Source organism: Elaeis guineensis, chromosome 5, assembly GCF_000442705.2.
Source record: "Elaeis guineensis isolate ETL-2024a chromosome 5, EG11, whole genome shotgun sequence".
In the NCBI taxonomy this organism is placed as follows: domain Eukaryota; kingdom Viridiplantae; phylum Streptophyta; class Magnoliopsida; order Arecales; family Arecaceae; genus Elaeis; species Elaeis guineensis.
Genome location: NC_025997.2, coordinates 123,911,727 through 123,934,894, shown reverse-complemented (window position 1 = coordinate 123,934,894; position 23,168 = coordinate 123,911,727). Strand labels below are relative to the sequence as shown.

Below are 23,168 nucleotides of genomic sequence, written 5' to 3'. Positions count from 1 at the left end.
TAATTGCTTAAAAAAAAAAAAAAAATCGTGTCATCCACTTTCATACAGTCAATCTATGCAATTATCGGCTATGTCATCTTAGTTTAATGGCAGTATGACGCGCCACTACCTGTGGGCTAATTCCATGCCACATATAATGTAATTTAGAGCCCCAGCGATGGTGGTGTCTGAGGCTATTCCACTGCTAGTGTAAGAGCAGCAGAACTATAAGAATCCAACCCCATTGCCATAGCGAAGACAATATTTTGAACCCATTTGGGCCCCACTCGTTGAAAAAAAAAAAAAAGAAGGATTTAATTCCCTTGCACGAATCCACCATTGGATCGCGCAATAGTCATTTCAAGATCTATGCAAATGAATGGATTAGGAAGTTTGGAGTGATTTAAGACTGTGTAGGGTGCGATGGTCAACGTCACGAAAGCAAATCCATCATTCTTGTATGTGAAAAATACAGCACAGCCTAATTTAAGTGATGATTAACCCAAAACGTTCCCCTCCACTCCTTTCTTTCTTTTCTTTTGTCCTCCTTTTACTGTTGGGAATAAAGTTTAGGAGATAGCTGACAAGCATGGCCGAAGGTGGGGACGCATCCTTGTGACCTTCAAATTGATTTAGTACTGTAGAACACAGTAATGACATGATGCCATCATCCATTGTTATGCCCAATCTTCTAATCATGGACTATGTTTGGCTAAATGTCACACACATTGGTAAGAAGATAATGAGTGTGCCGTAATGGGGCACCAAATTCCTCCAATATCAAATTAACTAGGAGACTTTAGTTGATAAAACAAAACTAATGTTTTGACAGTGAAGCAGAGAATATGAAGTTATGTGAAAGCTTGATCATGTTCCTTTTATCAGTGAAAAACACAGAAACGTATTATACAATATAATTACATCAGAGCTAGTTCATATTCCTCACCAGTGAAGAAAAGTTCCTTAGCTAATTTTACCCCTTCAAGAAAAGGAAAAAGTTCTCAAAGCTAGCAAGACCTTTTGAAGTACTGAAGTACATTGAAAACCTTTTAATCCTGGAAAAGCCTGTCTTGATCAAGACTAAACACATCATCAACATCGAAGTGGATCCCGAATTCCATGTCTAAACAACTATTAGGAGAATGCACATCGGACATAACATCACATCGATCCAATGCGGTTTGCATGTATTGTGCCATGGGTGCAGACTGTTCAAATATGTCGAGGTCTGGCAACATGAAAAATTCTGAAGCCGAGCTTCCTGGACTGGGGTCACTTAGCACCTCCTCATCACTCTCTTGCTTTAGTATTGAGGAGTGGAGAGAGTTTGAGAGGGGCTCTTGTTGAGTATCTGCAGCAGTTTCCGATCCAAAGCTAATGATAAAGGTTGGTCTCTGATGGGAGGGTGGATGCAGATGAGGGGGCTTGGTTGGATCACTGCATGTGTGCTCTCCCATGTAAGTAATCACATACGTGGAGAAATCATCCTCTGATCTCTGGACTTGTCTTGTGGCTTGACAGTTTTGGTCATATTTGTGAGTGCATCTAAAGTAGCTCCTGCAAGAATTCAATCAATTTGGATTCAGTTCCTCTGATAATCATACATTTTATCAAGTTCAACATATGATTTGGGTTAGTCAGATTCATAAATTTTCAATATCTTTTTTTAGCAGAAAACTTATCCAATAGAGGGATGGGGGTCTGGAAGCCACTGCTAGTACATTTAGCCTAATTTTGGATGCAGACATAAAATTATCCAGCTAACCAGCCAAGCATCACTCAAAAAGTGGTGAATGAACTTAATTGGTCAACAAATTAAAAAAAGGGGGTATTTAACTACACCAACCAAATAACAGATAAAGTTATTTCTTGGTTAGGTGTCTAGGGGGTAAATAGCAATTGTTAAATTTATTCAAGGGATAGGTAGCTATTTCTTATCCAAATGTAGTCTTACATAACAAATTTCTCATATAAAATTTCAAATGAGAGAAAACAAAGCACAAATAAATGATAGGATATGAAGATTCATGTACAAGAAATTTCCATGTTGGTCCTCGAGATTCGGTCTTTGAGGGAAAAGGATCATCTAACTATGTCACCGATTCAGGTAGTGAGTCATCACAAATTAGGTGCCCCCATGCCCCACACCTCCTATAGTCTCATAAAATCAAGTTAAATAATTTGTTTTCGGCTTGGAGGCCTGTCTATTTTTCCTTCTCTAAATGAAACCTGGTGATGCCCAACTCCCCAAGATACTACTTGGATGTTCAACAACTGCATCCACCCCACCAATTAGCAACATACCTCTGGGCTAATTGCTTTTAAGGCACAAGATAAATTAATAGTAAAGGATGGCTTCTGTTGCACATGAATTATAGCCATATAGGAGTGGTTCTGGTCGTCCACCTCTAGGTCGATTGGCACCACATGTGTTGCTTTCCAAGTTTCACTTTACCTAGAATAAATTGAGTAGGCTATTCAGGAGAAACATTCAGGGGCCACCATAGCTAGCAGATCTTGTCATGATATAGAAAGTATCTATAATCTTAGTCGTGTTTACATATAAGGAAGAGCGAGTAATGACGTGGGGAAAGTGCTTTGGATCAAATCCAATCAAGATATATCCACCATCCAAGGAACTTAGAGAAAGAAAAGAAGCAAGAAGCAGTAGGGAAAGTAGCACAATTGACTATAATAGAGAGGTGCTAATTCCATGCTAGCAAGTTGTCGATATGGTCATCGACAAGCAAGTGGTTTAGGTGGAAAAAATAGTTAAAAAGGTATAATTAGCACTGTTTAGTTGGATGACAACTGTAGTTGGAATTGAGCATGTTAAAAAGAGAAATAAAGATTCTTGCCACCATAATTAGCAAAAAGAAAAAAGTAAGGGTGGCGAACTAGGTCTTTAACATAAAAAAACATTGATTCTATCCTCTGACACACGATTGTTGGAGAATAAAGATTAATTTACTGGCTTATGAGATGCCACTTATCTATACAAAAGCTAATAGTACTATAGATTGGATGGCAACATATGTGAGTAATCATACAAAGGCTATCTTGTGGATTGGTATGTCAGATATCACTTCTGATGGTTAGATATTCTAATTTTGGATTCTCCTGGATGTATTAACAGAAGATTGGTATAATAAATCCATCTTCACCAAAAAAGAAAAAAATCCATATGCTGCAAATCAAACTTTGTCTTGGATCAGGGGTTGCACCCAACCTGCTTCTGACCTAAATTTGTAGCTGAAAAACCTTGCAAACAAGCTGATAAACAAAGATTTATCTTGAATCTGAGATGATTGAGATAAAGGAACAATGGAAAAGGGAGTACCTTGGATGCTTAGAACTAAAGATATCTTTCTGTCCATACTTTCTCCACGTATAACCATCATCCATCGTCTTCGATGAGACCCTTCTGCACGAATACGGATGAGCCCTGCAAGCCAAAATATCAATAAATTAAGTACGCACATAAGGGCCTCATACAGTAATCAAAAAATTCCATATAACTTCACCAATTGTTTACTTAAAACTAAAGGGAATTAAAACGCAAATAAATAATAACGATGGGAAGGTGCTATCGCCAAAATAAAAGATGATATTCCTACTAAAATCCAAAAAGGCCCAACATTAAATATCGGACTCATCCCAAAAAGATAAGTATATGAGTGCAAAAAATAAGTGATAAATGAAGAAGAAAAAAGATTATTACCTTCTCCTATAACCATTTCTTCGAACAGATGCAACCTTCCTTTTCTTACTGGAATCATCTCTTCCTTGCTCATCAGAGCAAGGAGTACTCGCCTGATCCAAATGGGTCTCTGGTGCCCCAACAGAGTCCAAAGTAGCGAGTGCTCCATCGAAGGAGCCCAAAATTTCTTCAATGAAGAACCCGATCATCGAATTCTTTCCATGATCCTCCGACGGGGAAGACTCCTGCAGCAGACTCTGCAGCTTGATCGCCGATTCTTTCCCTTTGATCAGCACTCGGGTCGCCGTCTTTGGATCCATCAAGGAAGAATTCTCTTGCTCCAAGGATCCTATACTAACACTCTTTCCTCTTCCCACCATTCCTAAGATCTTCTTTGTTTTCACCAAAATAAAGAAGTGGCCAGGGGTTGTGAGGGCCAGAAGGGGAGAGCCTGTTCTGGTTTTATCAGGGGAAGGATTTACTGTACAAGGAGGGGACCCAGAGAGATAAGGAAGCCACATGGAAAGAGCGAACCCCGAAAACGACAGAGAGGTTATGGCGTCATTTGGATGACGTATCCTAACGACGTCATCGCATCTAGCGGCTACTCCGGCAATTTCGCTGCCAAGTGGCAGCGCTCCTAATTTTTTTTATATTTTTTATGGGTAACTTGTAGCGTCTGGGGATTATTTTTCGAATTTTTGTCTGGTTTTTCCGTTAACGGCGAGGGGAGTTGGGCCGTTTCGATGGCGGCTTCCATGGGGAGAGATGGCTTTTCTTTTTTTTTTTTTTTGGTGGTCTGTTACTAACAGTGTTGTCAGAGTTCATGGTTCGAATCTTGATGCCCGATCAATCAAGCTTATGGTTTGATGGACGATGAGTGATCTGATGGCCCTGGTGTGAGACGTTAATCGGTGGAGGGCAATTTAGGTAATTCAATGGTCTACGCTAAAAATTAGTGAAAGCGCCAAGTCAAACTACTGATGCAAGAGGGACATCATCACACGCATAAGAACTCATCTTAACACAATAATACAGGCCACGAGACTGTTCCTTCTAGATTAAGATGCTAATTGAATAAGTCAACATGGTGATTAGTTAACTACTTTGGACCAATATTTTCTCAAAAAACAACTTCTAATTTATACTACAAACATTATTAGATGATAGTATTTAGATGGAGAATTGCATTGTTTGGGTTACCCAGCTATAGAATTTTTCAATTATTGATTCCAAACTATATATGTAGGTGGGGCGATTTGCTTGAATATTGTTGTAGCATCAAATGGGAATTTGATAAGCCATGATCTTCTAATTTTGCATCAATGTGGTCATTGCTCAGAATCATGTTTCTTTGAGGACAACCACCACCCATTGCTGTCATGTCACAGAACTCACAAGTCACGACTTATGAAAGGTGCCACACACATTCGATGTATAATGGGGGAAAGCTGTCAAATTTCCGTTCTATGTTGCCATCTTACAGAATTGCCATTTAATGGTACGTTTCTAAATGTAGTACCAAGACAAAAATGACAGTGAGACGATCAAGGTTGAACATTTAGTTCTTACCTTATAATTCTTTTTTCTTTTTAATTTTTGCTTCTTGGATTCTAAGGACTGTGATGAAAGTGATTCATTTGGATATCATGAATAGAGAGTCCATGGTGCATAAGTAAGTTGATGATTCTCGTAAATTTGACTTTTCTAAGAGGTTGTATTTGATGCTAATAGGATGAATATGATGAATAAAATATGTAAAAATTTTTGTGCATCGTGTGCAGTGCAGAAATTCGTGCTCCATGTGCGGTGATTGAATCACGCATGAGGCTCGATCTTTTTTTTTTTCCATCACCATCTCTTCAATCCCGCGCGTGATCTAATCACCGTACGTGATGCGTAGTTTTTTACGCCGCGTGCGGTGCACAAAGAATTGCTCATAAAATATTTATAGTTAAAATATATGCGACTTAAATGAGCATTTTTTTTTTCTCCTCGAGAAATAGGAAGGAGTTCCATTGGGAAGTCCCACCTACATATAACTATTGGGATAGTTTCACATAATGTAATTATTTGGGATGAAACTTTTGAGATAATAGCACTTCGAGACACAAACCTTGAACCTCTTGTTTGCGAGTCAAGGGATATTATCAGGGTCGTTCTTTTATAGGTAAATATCATAGAAAAATTGATCAATTTTTTTATTGATCAATTTACCTATGTTCTTGTACTTTTCAAGATAAGTAAATTACTTTACCATGGACAATATTTATCCATAAAATAAAAAAAAAATTTATCTATCCAGAAGATGGTTAAATCATTTTTTCATCAGTCAGTAAAATAAATATTTAATACTATACCTAAAATATCCATCCTTATTTTCAATATTTTCATCATTCAATACCTAATAACTTAGTCAAATCTAAAAAGCATAAGGAATATCATCGAAAATCTGGATAAATTTTACTAACTTATCCAGAAAAATAGTAATATAAAAGAACATGGGTAACAAATTTTAAAGTTACATTTCTATGTGTAAAAGAATATAGATAAATTATTTTTCTATCTAAATATTGTCTGAAAATATTTATCTAAAAAAATATAGATTCTCAGATAAATCTTTTATCTACAAAAGATTGGATCTGTATGTACATTTTTAGCTCCTTCTATTAGGATAAACCGATTGACCTCCATAAACTGACTGATCTCCAGCGCAGACCGACTGACATCCAACTCTGGCCCCACAAATAGACATGATCCTGAAAGTGACTATCGACTGAACATCAATCAAGCAAGCCGATACTACTCTCAATCGACCAACCAAACATATCTCACCGACTCAAGATCGGCAAGCGGCCGATGTTCAGACACTACAGACAGCGGACTATCTCGACCGTCGGTATTTCAGAGTTCTCAACCAACGGTCAACCCCCGACGCATAGTCGGCCAACTCATTCAGCATATCATAACTATCATGGATGGTTATCCCTTAAATATCGCAGCGTAATCTGTGAAAATTAATAACCCACTACGAGATTACAGCCCAATGATTCTACACCATAAAATGTGGGACCATATTCGATGGTTACAACTATCTTTTCTATAAAAAGGGGGTAAGGCAATAGCATTGGGAAGTCACTTTTGAGTTGAGCTCTACCACCTTTCTCATTCAAAAATATTGTTGTCCAATTTTTCTCTCTGACTTAAGCATCGGAGGGTCCCCATCGGAGACAACTCCGATCAGTGTGGACATTATTTTGCAGGTTCTCGTTTCTGACGACAGACGACGAGGGAGTTGGCTGCAACAGATTGGCACGCCAGGTAGGAGAAAAGACAACTCGCAATGATGAAAATCATAGCTCAACGGTCAACAGCAACCGGATCAGCGAGGCACACTTTCCGTCGGGAAGAGACTCCTCCCTTGCCTCTGGTAGCAAAGCCCAGTTCCCCATGACCCGTGGTCACTACGGACGTCTAGATTGCTGCGATCGTGCAGGAAATGAATATTCTTACAGAGGCGGTCAGAAGCCTCCAACAGCAGCAGACCCAGCCACCACAGTCACCGGTGGAGCAACCGGTGGCGCATTCGGTGCCATCCAGGCATAGCCACCGTCATCCACGGCAATCTCCATCTCTTTTTTCAGAGTGGCCATTTCGGCTCTCTCATCGGGACGAGCAGTGGCACTCACGGCGCTCTCGACGTGCTACCCACCATTCACGATGCCCCTCTCCTTCTCAGTTGGATCGGACAATGAAGGAAAAGCGACCGCGAACACTATCTACTTCTCCCTCTAACTCATCGGGAGGTTCAACTCCTGGAGTTTTCCACCACCAATGGTGATTCAACGACTACGAACGTAAGTTTCAGAAAATCAATCGCCGACTTGCTTAACTCCAAGTGGACGGTCAGAAGTCTTCCAACGACTATGACTTCCACACCGCACAACCTCTTTCCCAACACATCTTAGACCAACTGATTTCATCTTGGTTCAAGATGCCTCAGGTGGAGCCATACAACGGTTCCACCGATCCGATCAACCACCTTGAGAGCTATAAGACTCATGACGATTCAGGAGGCAATCGATGTCCTCTTGTGCATCAGTTTTTCGGCCACTCTTCGAAAAGTTGCTCAAGCCTAGTACTCCGAACTTCAATCGGGAAGCATCCACTCTTTCGGACAGCTGGAACATTCCTTTGTGGCCCACTTCAGCACCAGTCGGAGGCTGCTGCAAATCTCAGATAGTCTCTTCTCGATCAAACAAGGAGGGACCAAAATACTTTGGGATTTTATAGCCCGATTCAACATGGCCACGCTCGAGGTCAAGGACCTCAATGAAGATATGGCCATATCGACCATGAAAAGAGATATAAGAGGATCTCGATTCACGTGTTCATTAGATAAGACTCTCCCTCGGACATATGCTGAACTCTTGGAGCACGCATACAAGTACATGCACGCAGATGAAGGAGCCTCTGACCGGTGCCAAACCAAAAGCAAAGATCAAAAGAAGTAGAAGAAGAGTGGAGCTCCAGTCGAATCAAGTAGGCCCCCGACAAATAAGTGAGCCTCACCCCGACGTCAGAGTCCAAGGCCGACGTATAACAGGTATGACTCCTATACCCCTCTTTCTACTCCTTGTGCGTAGATCTTCATGGAGATCAAAAGGACGAAATATCTACGGCACCCTCCACCGATGAAAATGAGGAACCACGATCGAAGGAAGTATTGTCAGTTTCACCGTGACCACGGCTACGACACCAAACAATGCATCCAACTCAGGAATGAAATAGAGGCCCTGATACGATGAGGTTACTTCAAAAAATATCGGAGGAATCCACCGACTCAACCTCCAGCTGACTGAGAAAACTGTAAATAATCAGCCGACTGCGGGGAGTCATCAATATGATCTCTGGATGACTGAACTGAAGGATAACTCCTGAAGAAGAGTCGGCAAAATGACAACAACTCAATGTAATAACTTTTCTGGAAGAGGATGTTTGGAGAATTCAAACTCCTCACGATGATGTTGTTGTTGTTTTGATAATTAGCTAATAAAAATATGACTGATGTTTTATTCTACTCGACTTCCTTCCGAATGCAACTACTCGAAGAATCAATTGCTTTAGTGTCGACTATATTTTAGTCCTCTTGGAAAAACCGACATCCCGACTGTGATTTAAAAGTGACATCAAGTATGCAGGTTTTCACTGTAAAAGCAAGAGGATCGACTATCTCGACATCGAATATACTTTGATTTTCATTGTAAAAATCGAAAGATCGACTATCTCGACACCGAATATACTTTGACTTTCACTGTAAAAGTCAGAAGATCGACTATCTCGACATAGAATATACTTCGACTTTCACTGTAAAAGTCAGAAGATTGACTATCTCAAAACCGACTACATTCTGGTTCCCTCGCAGAACCGACCCACCGACTACAACTGGAGGCCAGCGCCGGTGACGCAGACTTTCTCCACAAAAGCCGCACTGCCCTCATAGTCAGCTCTCTATTGAAGCAGCTGGCTAATTTGCCGACTTAGTAATCAACTAAGAAAGGCAAAATACCAAGAAAGATAAAATACCAAGAAAATCAAGGTCGGATTGGAATGATACCGACATGGCCATAACCAGTCGAGAGATATTCGGCTTGCCATCGACTATCAAACAATACGACGTATAAATCTGATCAAGCTTCAGGTAATGGATATTCGACTTACCATCGTTATCCTAATTAAGTACGTCGGAAACTACGCAACTAGCAGATTCTACAAAGTCTGCGAAATGGTCGGATCTACGATCTACATTCAGAGATTATTCTACAAATAGACATTGCAGACTCGACGATACAGAGGAGCATTTCAGAATAGAAGTACTTCTTTCATTATCAAAAAAGAAAGATTACAAAATTAGACCGAAGTCCGATTACATCTTTCTTTACAAAAAGAGAAACCAACAAAAATACTGACTAATCTTCATCGCTGTCCTTCGCTCCACTGAAGAATCGATAGGCCCACCTTGAATCGACTTCTTCGACAAACTCCACCTTCCAGCTCGGGGGATGATATGACTCGAGTTGAGCTGTGAAAATGATTGATCGATCATATTGCTCGGCCAACCACATCAACAGCTTAACCCACTCGTGTGGGAACAGAGAGGGTCTCACCCGATCGACGACCACACCCTCCTTATATAAGAGCTAAAGGAGGGCTTCAGATTTTCATCCACCATCGAAGATTACCTTGATCGTGCAGTTGAGATGGGGATGCGGGATATACGGTAATGGATCGTTGACCCCACCATCGGCACCAAGAGTGAAAAGTTGACATCGCCCCGAAGAGCAATGCCGCTTCTGAAAGCAACCAACAATCGGACCCGAGAATTAAAAAACTCTCGAGCCCGACAGAGAGTCGTTGGCCGGAACCTCCGACCAACCACCTCCTGCAGGAATCTCACCCATTGGAAGAACTACCAAAAATTTAAAAGAACTCAAAGAGAAAACGACAAGAAATATTTTTGCATGAAAGCAGTGTTGGGAATAGTGTCCCAAAGCCAATCGTCAGCCTGTTGACGGTTGTGCTCCTTTTTGTATTAGTACATGAATTATAAATAAATAAAAGTTATTTTGGTATTTTTTCATCACAAATGTTTCATCTTCTAATGAACTCCTGTGTTGTGGTGAAGTCCTTAGGACTATTTAGACTCGACAAAGGAGGATTTGTCGCTTAGTCCTTAAACATGTTCGCGATCAAATGATACGTTGTTACCAAGGACAACAACGTTTATCAAGCATAGGTCGTTATGTGCCATATGGGTTGGTTGTCCTCATAACCAAAGAGTGTGGAGACACTGGTATGGCATACAGGTGAGATATAATGGTACATCTGCACTGAACGTGACCAACTCCGGAGCTATTTCTGCTGTCAAGATTTGCTCCGATGGGATATGGGTATAAATGTCCCTCCGACCTGAGACCGCCACGGTGACTTGCAAGCAACTCACTGCACTTAGGCACTGGACTACCTGAATTTCTAATTTAGTAACGGAAGGTTGCTGGGTGTAGTCAAGTACTTGACTTGTCGGTGCGTGTGTCAAGATGGGATTGACCACTCCAGTTTAGGAGCTGTGTACAGTCGTGTTTCAATTTAGCAAAACCTTGGCCAGGATAGTCCTAGTGAGGAGTCACAGGACTAATTGAGTTGAGCACGATTCGGATGATATCATCAGGGTTGACAGTTTAATCCTGAGTCGTCCTAAACACAGGGGTCAAAAGGGATGAATTATACGGTAACCATATTCACGTAGGTTCTGAATATTGCGATTGTGATTATTCGACCTATCCGATCGTCGGGTACCATTGCTAGATGGTCACTTCGATTAGTACAGGAATTGGTTCCTGTGCTACCGGTTTAGGTTCGAACCTGCGGGGTCACACACATTAGAGGTTCCTTTCTGATCTGATGGCTGATTATGGGTCTTATCTATCTGGGACTCTATGATTGAGAATTAGGATTCTCTAATCATGAGTTCCACACATTTTGGGTACCGGGGTCAAAATTTTGAATTTCAAATTTTGAATTTGAAATTTGAACTCTTTGATCAGGGTTTCATATCGATGGTCTCTGATGCCTGATTGCCCATCGGATTTGGACTCAATATTTATGAGAGGTTTAATTAGTGATTTAATTACTAATTAACTCAATTTGATTGAGTAATTATTTTTGGATCAAGTCTAATTGAATTGGATTCAGTTTGGATTGACCCGATTAGGTTAAATGTTGACCTAATCGCTAAGGTAGTTTAGTCCCTGATTTGATCAGGGGTTAGATTTAGTTAATTTTTGATTTGATTAGGATTTTATTGAGCCTAATTAAGCCTAATTATGTTGGATTTAATCTGGTCTAATTGTGCTTAACCTATTTTAAACTAGGTTGGCTCAATTTGAATCAAACCACCTTGTTTTAAATTCCCTGCGACACCCAACTTCCTTGCACCCATTTGAATTCACGAGAAGAAACTTCTCGTGAAATTTTTCTCACACAAAACCCTTCCCCACGCCCTCATTTGTGTGCCATATGGATGGATAAAATAATTAGTTAGCCATTCAAATTCAAATCATGTTTGAATTTGAATGGATAACTTATCACTTGCCCTTTCATCCTTATCCATTTTGTGCGCCACATTACTTACACGAGAAAAGGTTTCTCGTGAAACATTTTCCACGCACAAAGAGCCATGCCCCTTCTCTTCTCACGCTCAAAAGGATAGGGATAAGTTGATTTTCGTTTGAATTTAAATTTGATTTGAATTCAAATGTGTAACCTCTTGTCTTTATTTTCTCACGCGGATAAGACACGTTCGACGTTGTTTTAAAAAGAAGAGAAAGGTGGGACGTGCGTAGAAATTTTAGGAGAGAAACTTTGGGCCGTGAGGAAGGCTTCTGCACAAGGTGAAGGTCCAAAACCTTTCGAGAGAAAAAGAAAGAAAAGAGAGAAAATTGGGCGCAGGGTTTTTGGTGTGTACCCTAGGGTTTCTACCTAGGGTTCGGGAAGTGAGATTGGTGTGCCACGAGTGTCGTGAGTCCATCAAATTTTAGAGAGAGATCCATCAGCCTCTCAAGCAACTGTGTAGATGATCTGGAGCATCCGAGAAGTTGGCACACATCGATCGAAGGAGTTCGATCAACATCTGCCATCAAAAGGATGAAATCACGAACTAGCATTCGTGAGGAGCTGATCAGACGGGAGCTTCATGTGGACGATCCGCAGAGGCCAGACATTTGTGTGGCTGCGACATGACGATCAGAGCTCTCCGACGGTGATCAGATTACGGTGATCAACTATCCGTAAAAGGTGATGTGTTCTGAACACAGTACTGTAAAAGGTTTACTGATTCAAATTTGAATTTTAAATTTAAATGCATGCTGTTGTATCATATTTAGATCCTAGTGTAGGGTTAATTAGTATTAATTAATGAGATTAATTAATAATTTCGCTGTAAAATAGTAATTTTGAAAAAGTTTTAAAATTACCATTTTGCCCCTGCACTAAATTTTCGCTTCAAATGGTATCAGAGCATGGTTCTAGAATATGATATACATATGCATGCGTAGATTAAGGTGTAATCTATAAGTTTAAATTTGAAATTCAAAATTCAAAATTCAAAATTCAAAAAGATTTGAAATTTGAAATTTAAAATTTGTTAGAAGTTTCAAATTTGAAATTCAAAATTTGAAATTTGGTTGAAATCTCAAATTTGAAATTTGAAATTTGAAATTCGAAATTTGAAATTTGAAATTCAAAATTCAAAATTTGAAATTTAAAATTTGGTTGAAATCTCAAATTTGAAATTTAAAATTTGAAATTCGAAATTTGAAATTTGAAATTCAAAATTTAAAATTCAAAGATTGAAAATTCAAAATTTAAAATTTGGTTGAAATCTCAAATTTAAAATTTAAAATTTAAAATTTAAAATTTGAAATTTGAAATTCAAAATTTAAATTTTAAAATTGGTATATTTAGATATACTTGATCCAAGTAGCAAGTAATCTAATTGGGTTGGTTGCCATGGCCGTCCGGTCATAGGAGAAAAATAGGGTTTAAAGGCCCTCTCTTCCCATTCGATGGGGTCTCCTATAGCGGTAGGGGTGCTGATGCAATTATATCCCATGCCGATGAAGAGCGAAAGGACTTAATTAAGAAATTTATCATGAATGTGTTAGATTAGATCTAAAAGAAAATTTATGATTTATTTTGAGTTATTTTCTGTTATGAAATGAGCAATAGAATTGCTGTTTATGAAATGTGCTGACCCGTTTGTGAAATGAGTTAACACATTTGGTGAACAAAAAATAAAATCTTTCAAATTTAAAAATTATTTTTGAAATGCCAAACCCTGATCCATCAGTCCAAGTACTTAATTAAAAGAATTAAGTGTTGTCTAGTAGGTCTAGAATTGTGAATTAAGACCTAAGACAATTGCATAAACTTGTGGGTCAATGGGTTAGATGAATTAGGTCCATAATTGGGTTAGACCTAAAGTTAGTTTAAAAAATAGACTAAATGGAGTAATTGGTCAAATCTAATCAAAAGTTGAATTAGATTAGGTCAAGGATACTCTAGACTCAACTTCAATAGTTGTAGTTGAATGGGTCCATGTCTTTAACTAGATCAAGATGGACTTAATTCATGGCTATGCGGTGGAGCCCTATTTACTAAGTTGATCAAAATTAAAACTAATGAACCGGTTGGTGTCTAAGGTAAGTTCGACAGTTTTGACCAGTGGTTCTTAAGCGGGAGCTACTCGCATTGATTCGATCATTAACGAGTTAATGGCAAATCCCCACCACTGATCTCACTTACCTGGCCAATCTGGTAAGTTAGATTTTGATTAGATCACTTGGTGATTAGAGCTCACCCATGTCATTAGGTAAATCAGTGTGACTGATTTAGGTGCTCCTAATGCCAGCTTTAATTAATTTTTTTTTTAATCTGACTTGGTGAAGTCAGTGGGAGGATTGAAATTGGCTGGATGATTTCTTCTCTACTATTCTTTAATAAAATCTTCAAAATTATTAGGTCCCTAAAATGATTAAGTTATAATGATAACTAAGTCATAGCCTCCCATTAAGTGAGTGATAATGAGTCCATTAGTTCAATGATCATTGGAGGCCCAAAGGCCTGGTGCTCATTGGCTAATGAAATTATTATTCATAATATGATAATTTGATTGAGTCTTTCTGATGGTGGTTAGGTTGGCCGGCCAAAGTCGGGCCTGATCATTTATTGGTCCGATTCACTAAATTAAGTCATGTTAATGGTTGGACCTAACCAGATCTTTTCAGTGGAGGCCAAAGCCTACTGATTAGGTTCTGGGGCAAAATCAATTACTAGAAGTTGTTTAGAGAAACAACTGGTTAAGAACCTACCCATAGATGCACATGGGTTGACCAACCAAAGTTGGGCTCGTGTGTAGTCTGTATGGATTCTAGTACCCATTAAGGAATTAATGTAATTCCTCGAATTGGAGGATGAGGCTACCAGTTCGTAAAAATATTGAAAAAAATTTTAGACTAAAATCCAAGTCTTTAGTATTAATTTATGTACTAATAGAGGTCTTATTTTCCTTTAAGCAGCTATGGCCACTACCCTGTCGCTCCGGTCATTATTAGATAATGACAAGCTCATGGGACCCAATTTCGATAGCTGGTATCGAAAATTGAAAATCGTCCTTGAGCATGAGCGGATCCTTTATGTAGTAACGGATCCAACACTTGAGGAGCCAGCTCCGAACGCTAGTAAGGCGATCCGAGATACTTACTTGAAGTGGCTCAATGACCGCACCACCGTTCGATGTATTATGCTGGCAGCAATGAATGACGAGTTCAGCCGAAGGTTTGAGAACGCCCAGCCACAGGAGATGCTTCAAATGTTGAACGATTCTTTTGGCACGTCTGACGACGTTGAAAGGCACAAAACTAGTTGTGCCATTTTCAATGCTCGGATGAGGGATGGGGCCTCAGTCACTGATCATGTACTGTACATGATCGAGATAATTGAGCGCCTAAGCAAATTGGGCTTTCCTCTGCACGAGCAGCTCGGTAAGGATGCGATCCTTAATTCTTTGCCCAAGTCCTTCCTCCCATTTCTTACTCATTTTCGAATGACAAAGCCTGCAGTAAACTACCACGGATTGTTGGAGTTGCTGCAGAACTTTGAGAAGGATCACCAACTCCATAAGGAGTCGGTGAATGTAGTGGGAGGGTCTTCTTCTCGTCGTCAACCCTTTGGGAAGGGGAAGAAGAACAAGAAGAAAAAAAATAAGAAGGTGCAATCTCATGCTGGGACAGTAGCACGGGGTCAGACCAAGAAGCGCAAGCACGACCAGAGCCAGGCGGAGTGCTTCTTTTGCAAGAAGCACGGGCATTGGAAGAGGAACTGTCCTCAATACATTGCCTCCCTGGACCCGAACAGGCCAAAGAAGAAGCAAGGTAATTATATGATAACTCCTTGCAACTTTTTGATTTGTGATACTACTGCCTGGGTATTGGATACCGGAAGCCCTTATCATATTTGTAATTCGATGCAGGGTCTGCAGGTCAGTAGGAGATTTGATGAAGACGAGAGGTTCCTGAATGTTGGAGATGGAAGCAAAGTTCCAGTTCTAGCTTTAGGAATCATGAGTCTTGTAATCAATTCTCGTAATGTAATTATGAGTGAATGTCACTATTGTCCAAGTTTTTTATTAAATATTATTTCTGTAGGCCTTTTGGCCATGTACGGTTATGATTTTTTAATAAAAAGAAATATTTACAATATCATTTTGAATGGTGTTACAATATTTGTTGGATAATTAAATAATAGAATTTACTTACTATCACAGCCTATTAATGTGGTTCAAAAATTCGGTAAATGCTCTAGAATAGATAATGTATCAGAAGTCTACCTTTGGCACTGTAGGCTAGGTCATATCAATAAGAACATGATAAATAGGTTGGCTCAAGAAGAAATTCTTGAAGTTAGTGATTGTGAATCACTTCCAACCTGTGAGTCCTGTCTTCTTGGGAAGATGACCAAGTCACCTTTTACTGGAAAAAATGAGCGAGCCAGTGAACTCTTAGGTCTGGTACATTCTGATGTATGTGGACCCATGAGCTTAAGTGCAAGAGGTGGATTTTTCTACTTTATAACCTTCACAGACGACCTATCTAGGTATGGGTATATCTATTTAATGAAGCATAAGTCGGAATCATTTGAAATGTTCAAACTATTTCGAAATGAGGTAGAAAAACAAACTGGGAAGTGTATTAAAACTCTTCGATCTGATCGAGGAGGTGAATACCTTTCCAATGAGTTTCTGACGTATCTAGGGGAGAATGGGATTCTCTCTCAGTGGACTCCTCCTGGAATACCACAGCATAATGGTGTGTCTGAAAGGAGGAATCGGACCCTGTTAGACATGGTTTTGATCCTTTTGTTCCGGGAGGAATAGCCTCTCATCATATTGCAGCGGGTACATTAGGCATATTAGCAGGTCTATTCCATCTTAGTGTCCGTCCGCCTCAACGTCTATACAAAGGATTACGACCCTGCTTTTTCAGGGTAAGAAGGGGTAGAGGAAATGCCTCGAGCCAATGCCCGAGTACCAGGCGCTACGGCGCTGAAGTAACCCATGCCATACTCCCAGAAAAAGCTCGAACGACCTTCAGACAAGCTTGGACCTAGGTCTGACAAGTGTAATTTTATAGGGTACCCAAAAGAGACCAAAGGATATTATTTCTACCTTGCTGATGAGCAAAAGGTGTTTGTCAGTCTTAAGGCAATCTTTTTAGAAAAGGAGTTCCTTAGTGAAGGAACTGTTGTCTCTAAAGTCGAACTTGACGAAGTTCGACAGGTGAAAAAACCGACACATGTTACTGAACCTGAACCGGATTTGATTAGATCAGATTCGGAGCTCATTGATTATGCACCCTTAAGGCGGTCTGGTAGAGTACCACATCAACCGGACAGATACTATGGTTTCTTGATCCGGGATGGTGATCCTGTCGAACTTGATGAAAACGATGAGGATCCGATCACCTACATGGATGCAATGCAGAGACCTGACTCTGAGAAATGGCTAGAGGCCATGAAATCCGAAATGGAGTCTGTTGGTGCAAAAATCCGCTTGCGCCGGAGAAGCTGGAGTCGGGGAAGTCGCGGTCGCCGCCAGGACCTGCAAGGGAAGTCTAAACCGGAGGTGGGGTTGCTCCGGCAAGACCCTCCGACGCTCAAGTCAGTTCTCTGCCTCAACAAGAATGGAGCACTCGAATGGAGAATTTAGCAGAGTTTTGGGATAAGAAATGAGCTTATAGAATAACGTATCTGGGGTCCCTTTTATAGGTGGAGGGGGCTGTAGCCTGACAGCGACATCCGTAACCGTCTGGCAGTGGGCCGCCCAGAGTCAGAAAGAATTTATTACGGAGGGTAGTGGAGTGGAATCGTGGCTATCGCCATGGCTCGCCACGTGGAATCAGTTACGGGGAGTGGAGCGACGTCCGCTGTCGTGACTTGTCAGGGAGTGGTGGAATCACACAGGATCCACCGCAGGGAGTGGAGCAGGATCGTGGTCGTTAATACAGCCTGTCAGGGGGTAATGGGGTCGCGTAGGGTCCGCCGCAGGGAGTGGAGCAGGATCGTGTTGCCCATTACCGTGGTCTGCTCGGGAGTGCAGATCCGTTGGCTGAAGTTCGGCAGCGATCGGGACTGATGACGAAGCCCGGCTCTCGTAGGAGTCCGGACGGAGTCTTCCTGCAATTAAAGTCAGAGGCGAAGTTCGGCTCCCGTAGGAGTCCGGACAGGGCTTACCGGCAGTTGATGTTGAGGACGGAGCTCGGCTCCCGTAGGAGTCCAGGCGGAGTCTACTTACTGTTGAAGTTATCGGTGGAGTCCGGCTCCCGTGGGAGTCCGGGCGCAGTCTGTCTGCAGTCGTTGGAGTCGAGGATGAAGTCCGGCTCCCGTAAGAGTCCGGGCGGAGTTTTCCTGCAATTAAAGTCAGAGGCGAAGTTCGGCTCCCGTAGGAGTCCGGACAGGGCTTACCGGCAGCTGATGTTGAGGATGGAGCTCGGCTCCCGTAGGAGTCCGGGCGCAGTCTGTCTGCAGTTGTTGGAGTCGAGGATGAAGCTCGGCTCCCGTAAGAGTCCGGGCGGAGTCTCCCTGCAATTAAAGTTAGAGGCGAAGTTCGGCTCCCGTAGGAGTCCAGACAGGGCTTACCAGCAGCTGATGTTGAGGATGAAGCTCGGCTCCAGTAGGAGTCCGGGCGAAGTCTACTTGCTGTTGAAGTTATCGACGGAGTCCGGCTCCCGTGGGAGTCCGGGCGCAGTCTGTCTGCAGCCGTTGGAGTCGAGGATGAAGCCCGACTCCCGTAAGAGTCCGGGCGGAGTCTCCCTGCAATTAAAGTCAGAGGCGAAGTTCGGCTCCCGTAGGAGTCTGGACAGGGCTTACCGGCAGCTGATGTTGAGGACGGAGCTCAGCTCCCGTAGGAGTTCGGGCGGAGTCTACTTGCTGTTGAAGTTATCGACGGAGTCCGGCTCCTGTGGGAGTCCGGGCGCAGTCTGTCTTGCAGCCGTTGGAGTCGAGGATGAAGCCCGGCTCCCGTAAGAGTCCGGGCGGAGTCTCCCTGCAATTAAAGTCAGAGGCGAAGTTCGGCTCCCGTAGGAGTCCGGACAGGGCTTACCGGCAGCTGATGTTGAGGACGGAGCTCGGCTCCCGTAGGAGTCCGGGCGAAGTCTACTTGCTGTTGAAGTTATCGACGGAGTCCAGCTCCCGTGGGAGTCCGGGCGCAGTCTGTCTTGCAGCCGTTGGAGTCGAGGATGAAGCCCGGCTTCCGTAAGAGTCCGGGCGGAGTCTTCTTTTGAGGTCGGCCTTGTTGGCGGAGTCGTTGATTCTGTGGAGGACTTCGGCTGGGGGTATTTTATACCCAACAGAGTCCATAAAGGTCAACGATGTGTGGACATTGGTTGACCCACCCGAAGGAGTAAAACCCATAGGATGTAAGTGGGTCTTCAAAAGGAAGAGGGGTGCAGACGGAAAGGTGGAGACATATAAAGCCCGTCTGGTTGCCAAGGGATATCGTCAACGTTATGGTATAGACTATGACGAGACGTTTTCTCCTGTGGCAATGCTCAAATCTATTCGGATTATGCTTGCGATAGCTGCCCATCTGGACTATGAAATCTGGCAGATGGATGTGAAGACAGCTTTCCTAAACGGAGAGCTGGACGAAGAGGTGTATATGATACAACCTGAAGGGTTCACATCCACAGATGAGTCTAAGGTGTGCAAGCTACAGAGGTCCATTTATGGACTTAAGCAGGCATCTCGGAGTTGGAACATACGTTTTGATAGGACGATCAAAACGTATGGCTTCGTTAAGAACGGAGAAGAGCCCTGCATTTATAAGTGGGCTAATGGTCCAGGAGTAGTATTTCTTGTATTGTATGTGGATGACATTCTCTTAATCGAAAATGATGTCCCTGCATTACAGGGAATAAAGATTTGGCTATCGTCACAGTTCTCCATGAAGGATCTGGGAGAAACTTCCTACATCCTAGGGATGAGGATCTATAGGGATAGATCCAAAAAGTTGCTTGGCTTATCCCAGTCCACGTACATTGATACTATGCTGAAAAGGTTCAGCATGAAAAATTTCAAGAAAGGCTATCTACCGATAGGCCATGGAATTTCTCTCTCGAAGAGGGATTGTCCGACAACACCTCAAGAGAGAGAGCGTATGGGTAGGATTCCATATGTTTCGGCAGTGGGATCTATCATGTATGCCATGACATGTATACGACCAGATGTGGCATACTCACTGGGGGTAGTGAGTAGATACCAATCTGATCCAGGAGAGAATCATTGGAAGGTTGTTAAAACCATCCTGAAGTATTTAAGAAATACTAAGGACCAGTGGCTTATATATGGTGAATCGGATTTGAGACTTATAGGGTTTACAGACTCTAGTTTCCAGTCTGATCGCGATGATAGCAAGAGTGTGTCAGGATTTATTTTTACCCTTAATGGTGGGGCTGTCTGCTGGAAGAGTTTCAAGCAGCACACTGTGGCTGATTCAGTATGCGAGGCGGAGTATATTGCTGCATCAGATGCTGCCAAAGAAGCGGTGTGGCTGAGAAAATTCATCACCGAGCTCGGAGTAGCACCCTCCCTTGTTGGTCCAGTTCTGCTCTACTGCGACAGCTCTGGAGCCATTGCTCAGGCGAAGGAACCAAAGGCACACCAGTGGACGAAGTATATTCTGCGCCGCTACCATCTCATCCGGGAGATCGTGGATCGAGGTGACGTCGACCTTCAGAAGATCGACGGGAAGGAGAACCTGACCGACCCATTCACTAAAGCCATTGCGGTGAAGGAGTTCAACGACTACAAGTCGAAGATGGGTATTAGATACTGCACCGATAGGCTTTAGGCCAAGTGGGAGATTGTTGGGAATAGTGTCCCAAAGCCAATCGTCAGCCTGTTGACGGTTGTGCTCCTTTTTGTATTAGTACATGAATTATAAATAAATAAAAATTATTTTGATATTTTTTCATCATAAATATTTCATCTTCTAATAAACTCCTGTGTTGTGGTGAAGTTCTTAGGACTATTTAGACTCGACAAAGGAGGATTTGTCGCTTAGTCCTTAAACATATTCGCGACCAAATGATACGTTGTTACCAAGGACGACAACGTTTATCGAGCATAGGTCGTTGTGTGCCATATGGTTGGTTATCCTCATAACCAAAGAGTGTGGAGACACTGGTATGGCATACAGGTGAGATGTAATGGTACATCTGCACTGAACGTGACCAACTCCGGAGCTATTTCTGCTGTCAAGATTTACTCCGATGGGATATGGGTATAAATATCCCTCCGACCTGAGATCGCCACGGTGACTTGCAAGCAACTCACTGCACTTAGGCACTGGACTACCTGAATTTCTAATTCAGTGACGGAAGGTTGCTGGGTGTAGTCAAGTACTTGACTTGTCGGTGCGTGTGTCAAGATGGGATTGACCACTCCAGTTTAGGAGCTGTGTACAGTCGTGTTTCAATTTAGCAAAACTTTGGCCAGGGTAGTCCTAGTGAGGAGTCACAGGACTAATTGAGTTGAGCACGATTCGGATGATATCATCAGGGTTGACAGTTTAACCCTGAGTCGTCCTAAACACAGGGGTCAAAAGGGATGAATTATACGGTAACCATATTCACGTAGGTTCTGAATGTTGCGATTGCGATTATTCGACCTATCCGGTCATCGGGTACCATTGCTAGATGGTCACTTCGATTAGTACAGGAATTGGTTCCTGTGCTACCGGTTTAGGTTCGAACCTGCGGGGTCACACACATTAGAGGTTCCTTTCTGATCTGATGGCTGATTATGAGTCTTATCTATCTGAGACTCTATGATTGAGAATTAGAATTCTCTAATCATGAGTTCCACACATTTTGGGTACCGGGGTCAAAATTTTGAATTTCAAATTTTGAATTTGAAATTTGAACTCTTTGATCAGGGTTTCAATCGATGGTCTCTGATGCCTGATTGCCCATCGGATTTGGATTCAATATTTATGAGAGATTTAATTAGTGATTTAATCACTAATTAACTCAATTTGATTGAGTAATTATTTTTGGATCAAGTCCAATTGAATTGGATTCAGTTTGGATTGACCCGATTAAGTTAAATGTTGACCTAATCGCTAAGGTGGTTTAGTCTCTGATTTGATCAGGGGTTAGGTTTAGTTAATTTCTGATTTGATTAGAATTTTATTGAGTCTAATTAAGCCTAATTATGTTGGATTTAATCTGGTCTAATTGTGCTTAACCTATTTTAAACTAGGTTGGCTCAATTTGAATCAAACCACCTTGTTTTAAATTCCCTGCGACACCCAACTTCCTTGCACCCATTTGAATTCACGAGAAGAAACTTCTCGTAAAATTTTTCTCACGCAAAACCCTTCCCCACGCCCTCATTTGTGCACCATATGGATGGATAAAATAATTAGTTAGCCATTCAAATTCAAAGCATGTTTGAATTTGAATGGATAACTTATCACTTGCCCTTTCATCCTTATCCATTTTGTGCGCCACATTACTTATACGAGAAAAGGTTTCTCGTGAAATATTTTTTATGCACAAAGAGCCACGCCCCTTCTCTTCTCACGCCCAAAAGGATAGGGATAAGTTGGTTTTCGTTTGAATTCAAATTTGATTTGAATTCAAATGTGTAACCTCTTGTCTTTATCCTCTCACGCGGATAAGACACGTTCGACGTTATTTTAAAAAGAGGAAAAAGGTGGGACGTACGTAGAAATTTTAGGAGAGAAACTTTGGGGTGTGAGGAAGGCTTCTGCATAAGGTGAAGGTCCAAAACCTTCCGAGAAAAAAAGAAAGAAAAGAGAGAAAATTGGGCGCAGGGTTTTTGGTGTGTACCCTAGGGTTTCTACCTAGGGTTCGGGAAGTGAGATTGGTGTGCCACGAGTGTCGTGAGTCCACCAAATTTCAGAGAGAGATCCATCAGCCTCTCAAGCAACTGTGCAGATGATCCGGAGCATCCGAGAAGTCGGCACACATCGATCGAAGGAGTTCGATCAACATCTGCCATTAAAAGGGTGAAATCACGAACTAGCATTCGTGAGGAGCTGATCAGACGGGAGCTTCGTGTGGATGATCCACAGAGGCCAGACATTTGTGTGGCTGTGGCATAACGATCAGAGCCCTCCGACGGTGATCAGATTGCGGTGATCGACTACCCGCAAAAGGTGATGTGTTCTGAATACAGTACTGTAAAAGGTTTACTGATTCAAATTTGAATTTCAAATTTAAATGCATGCTGTTGTATCATATTTAGATCATAGTATAGGGTTAATTAGTATTAATTAATTAGATTAATTAATAATTTCACTGTAAAATAGTAATTTTGAAAAAGTTTTAAAATTACCATTTTGCCCCTG

General features: G+C 41.7%; 1 protein-coding gene across 1 annotated transcript; it reads right to left on the bottom strand.

Annotated features, from left to right (window-relative positions):
- Positions 1 to 830: 830 nt before the first annotated feature.
- On the bottom strand, positions 831 to 4,130 carry LOC105045991 (WRKY DNA-binding transcription factor 70). Its single transcript, XM_010924455.3, has 3 exons — positions 3,701 to 4,130; positions 3,320 to 3,424; positions 831 to 1,536 (listed from the first exon to the last, which is right to left on the bottom strand). Exons 1-3 carry the CDS (start codon positions 4,057 to 4,059, stop codon positions 1,029 to 1,031), a joined length of 972 nt encoding a protein of 323 aa, XP_010922757.3. The 5' UTR covers positions 4,060 to 4,130; the 3' UTR covers positions 831 to 1,028.
- Positions 4,131 to 23,168: the final 19,038 nt, after the last annotated feature.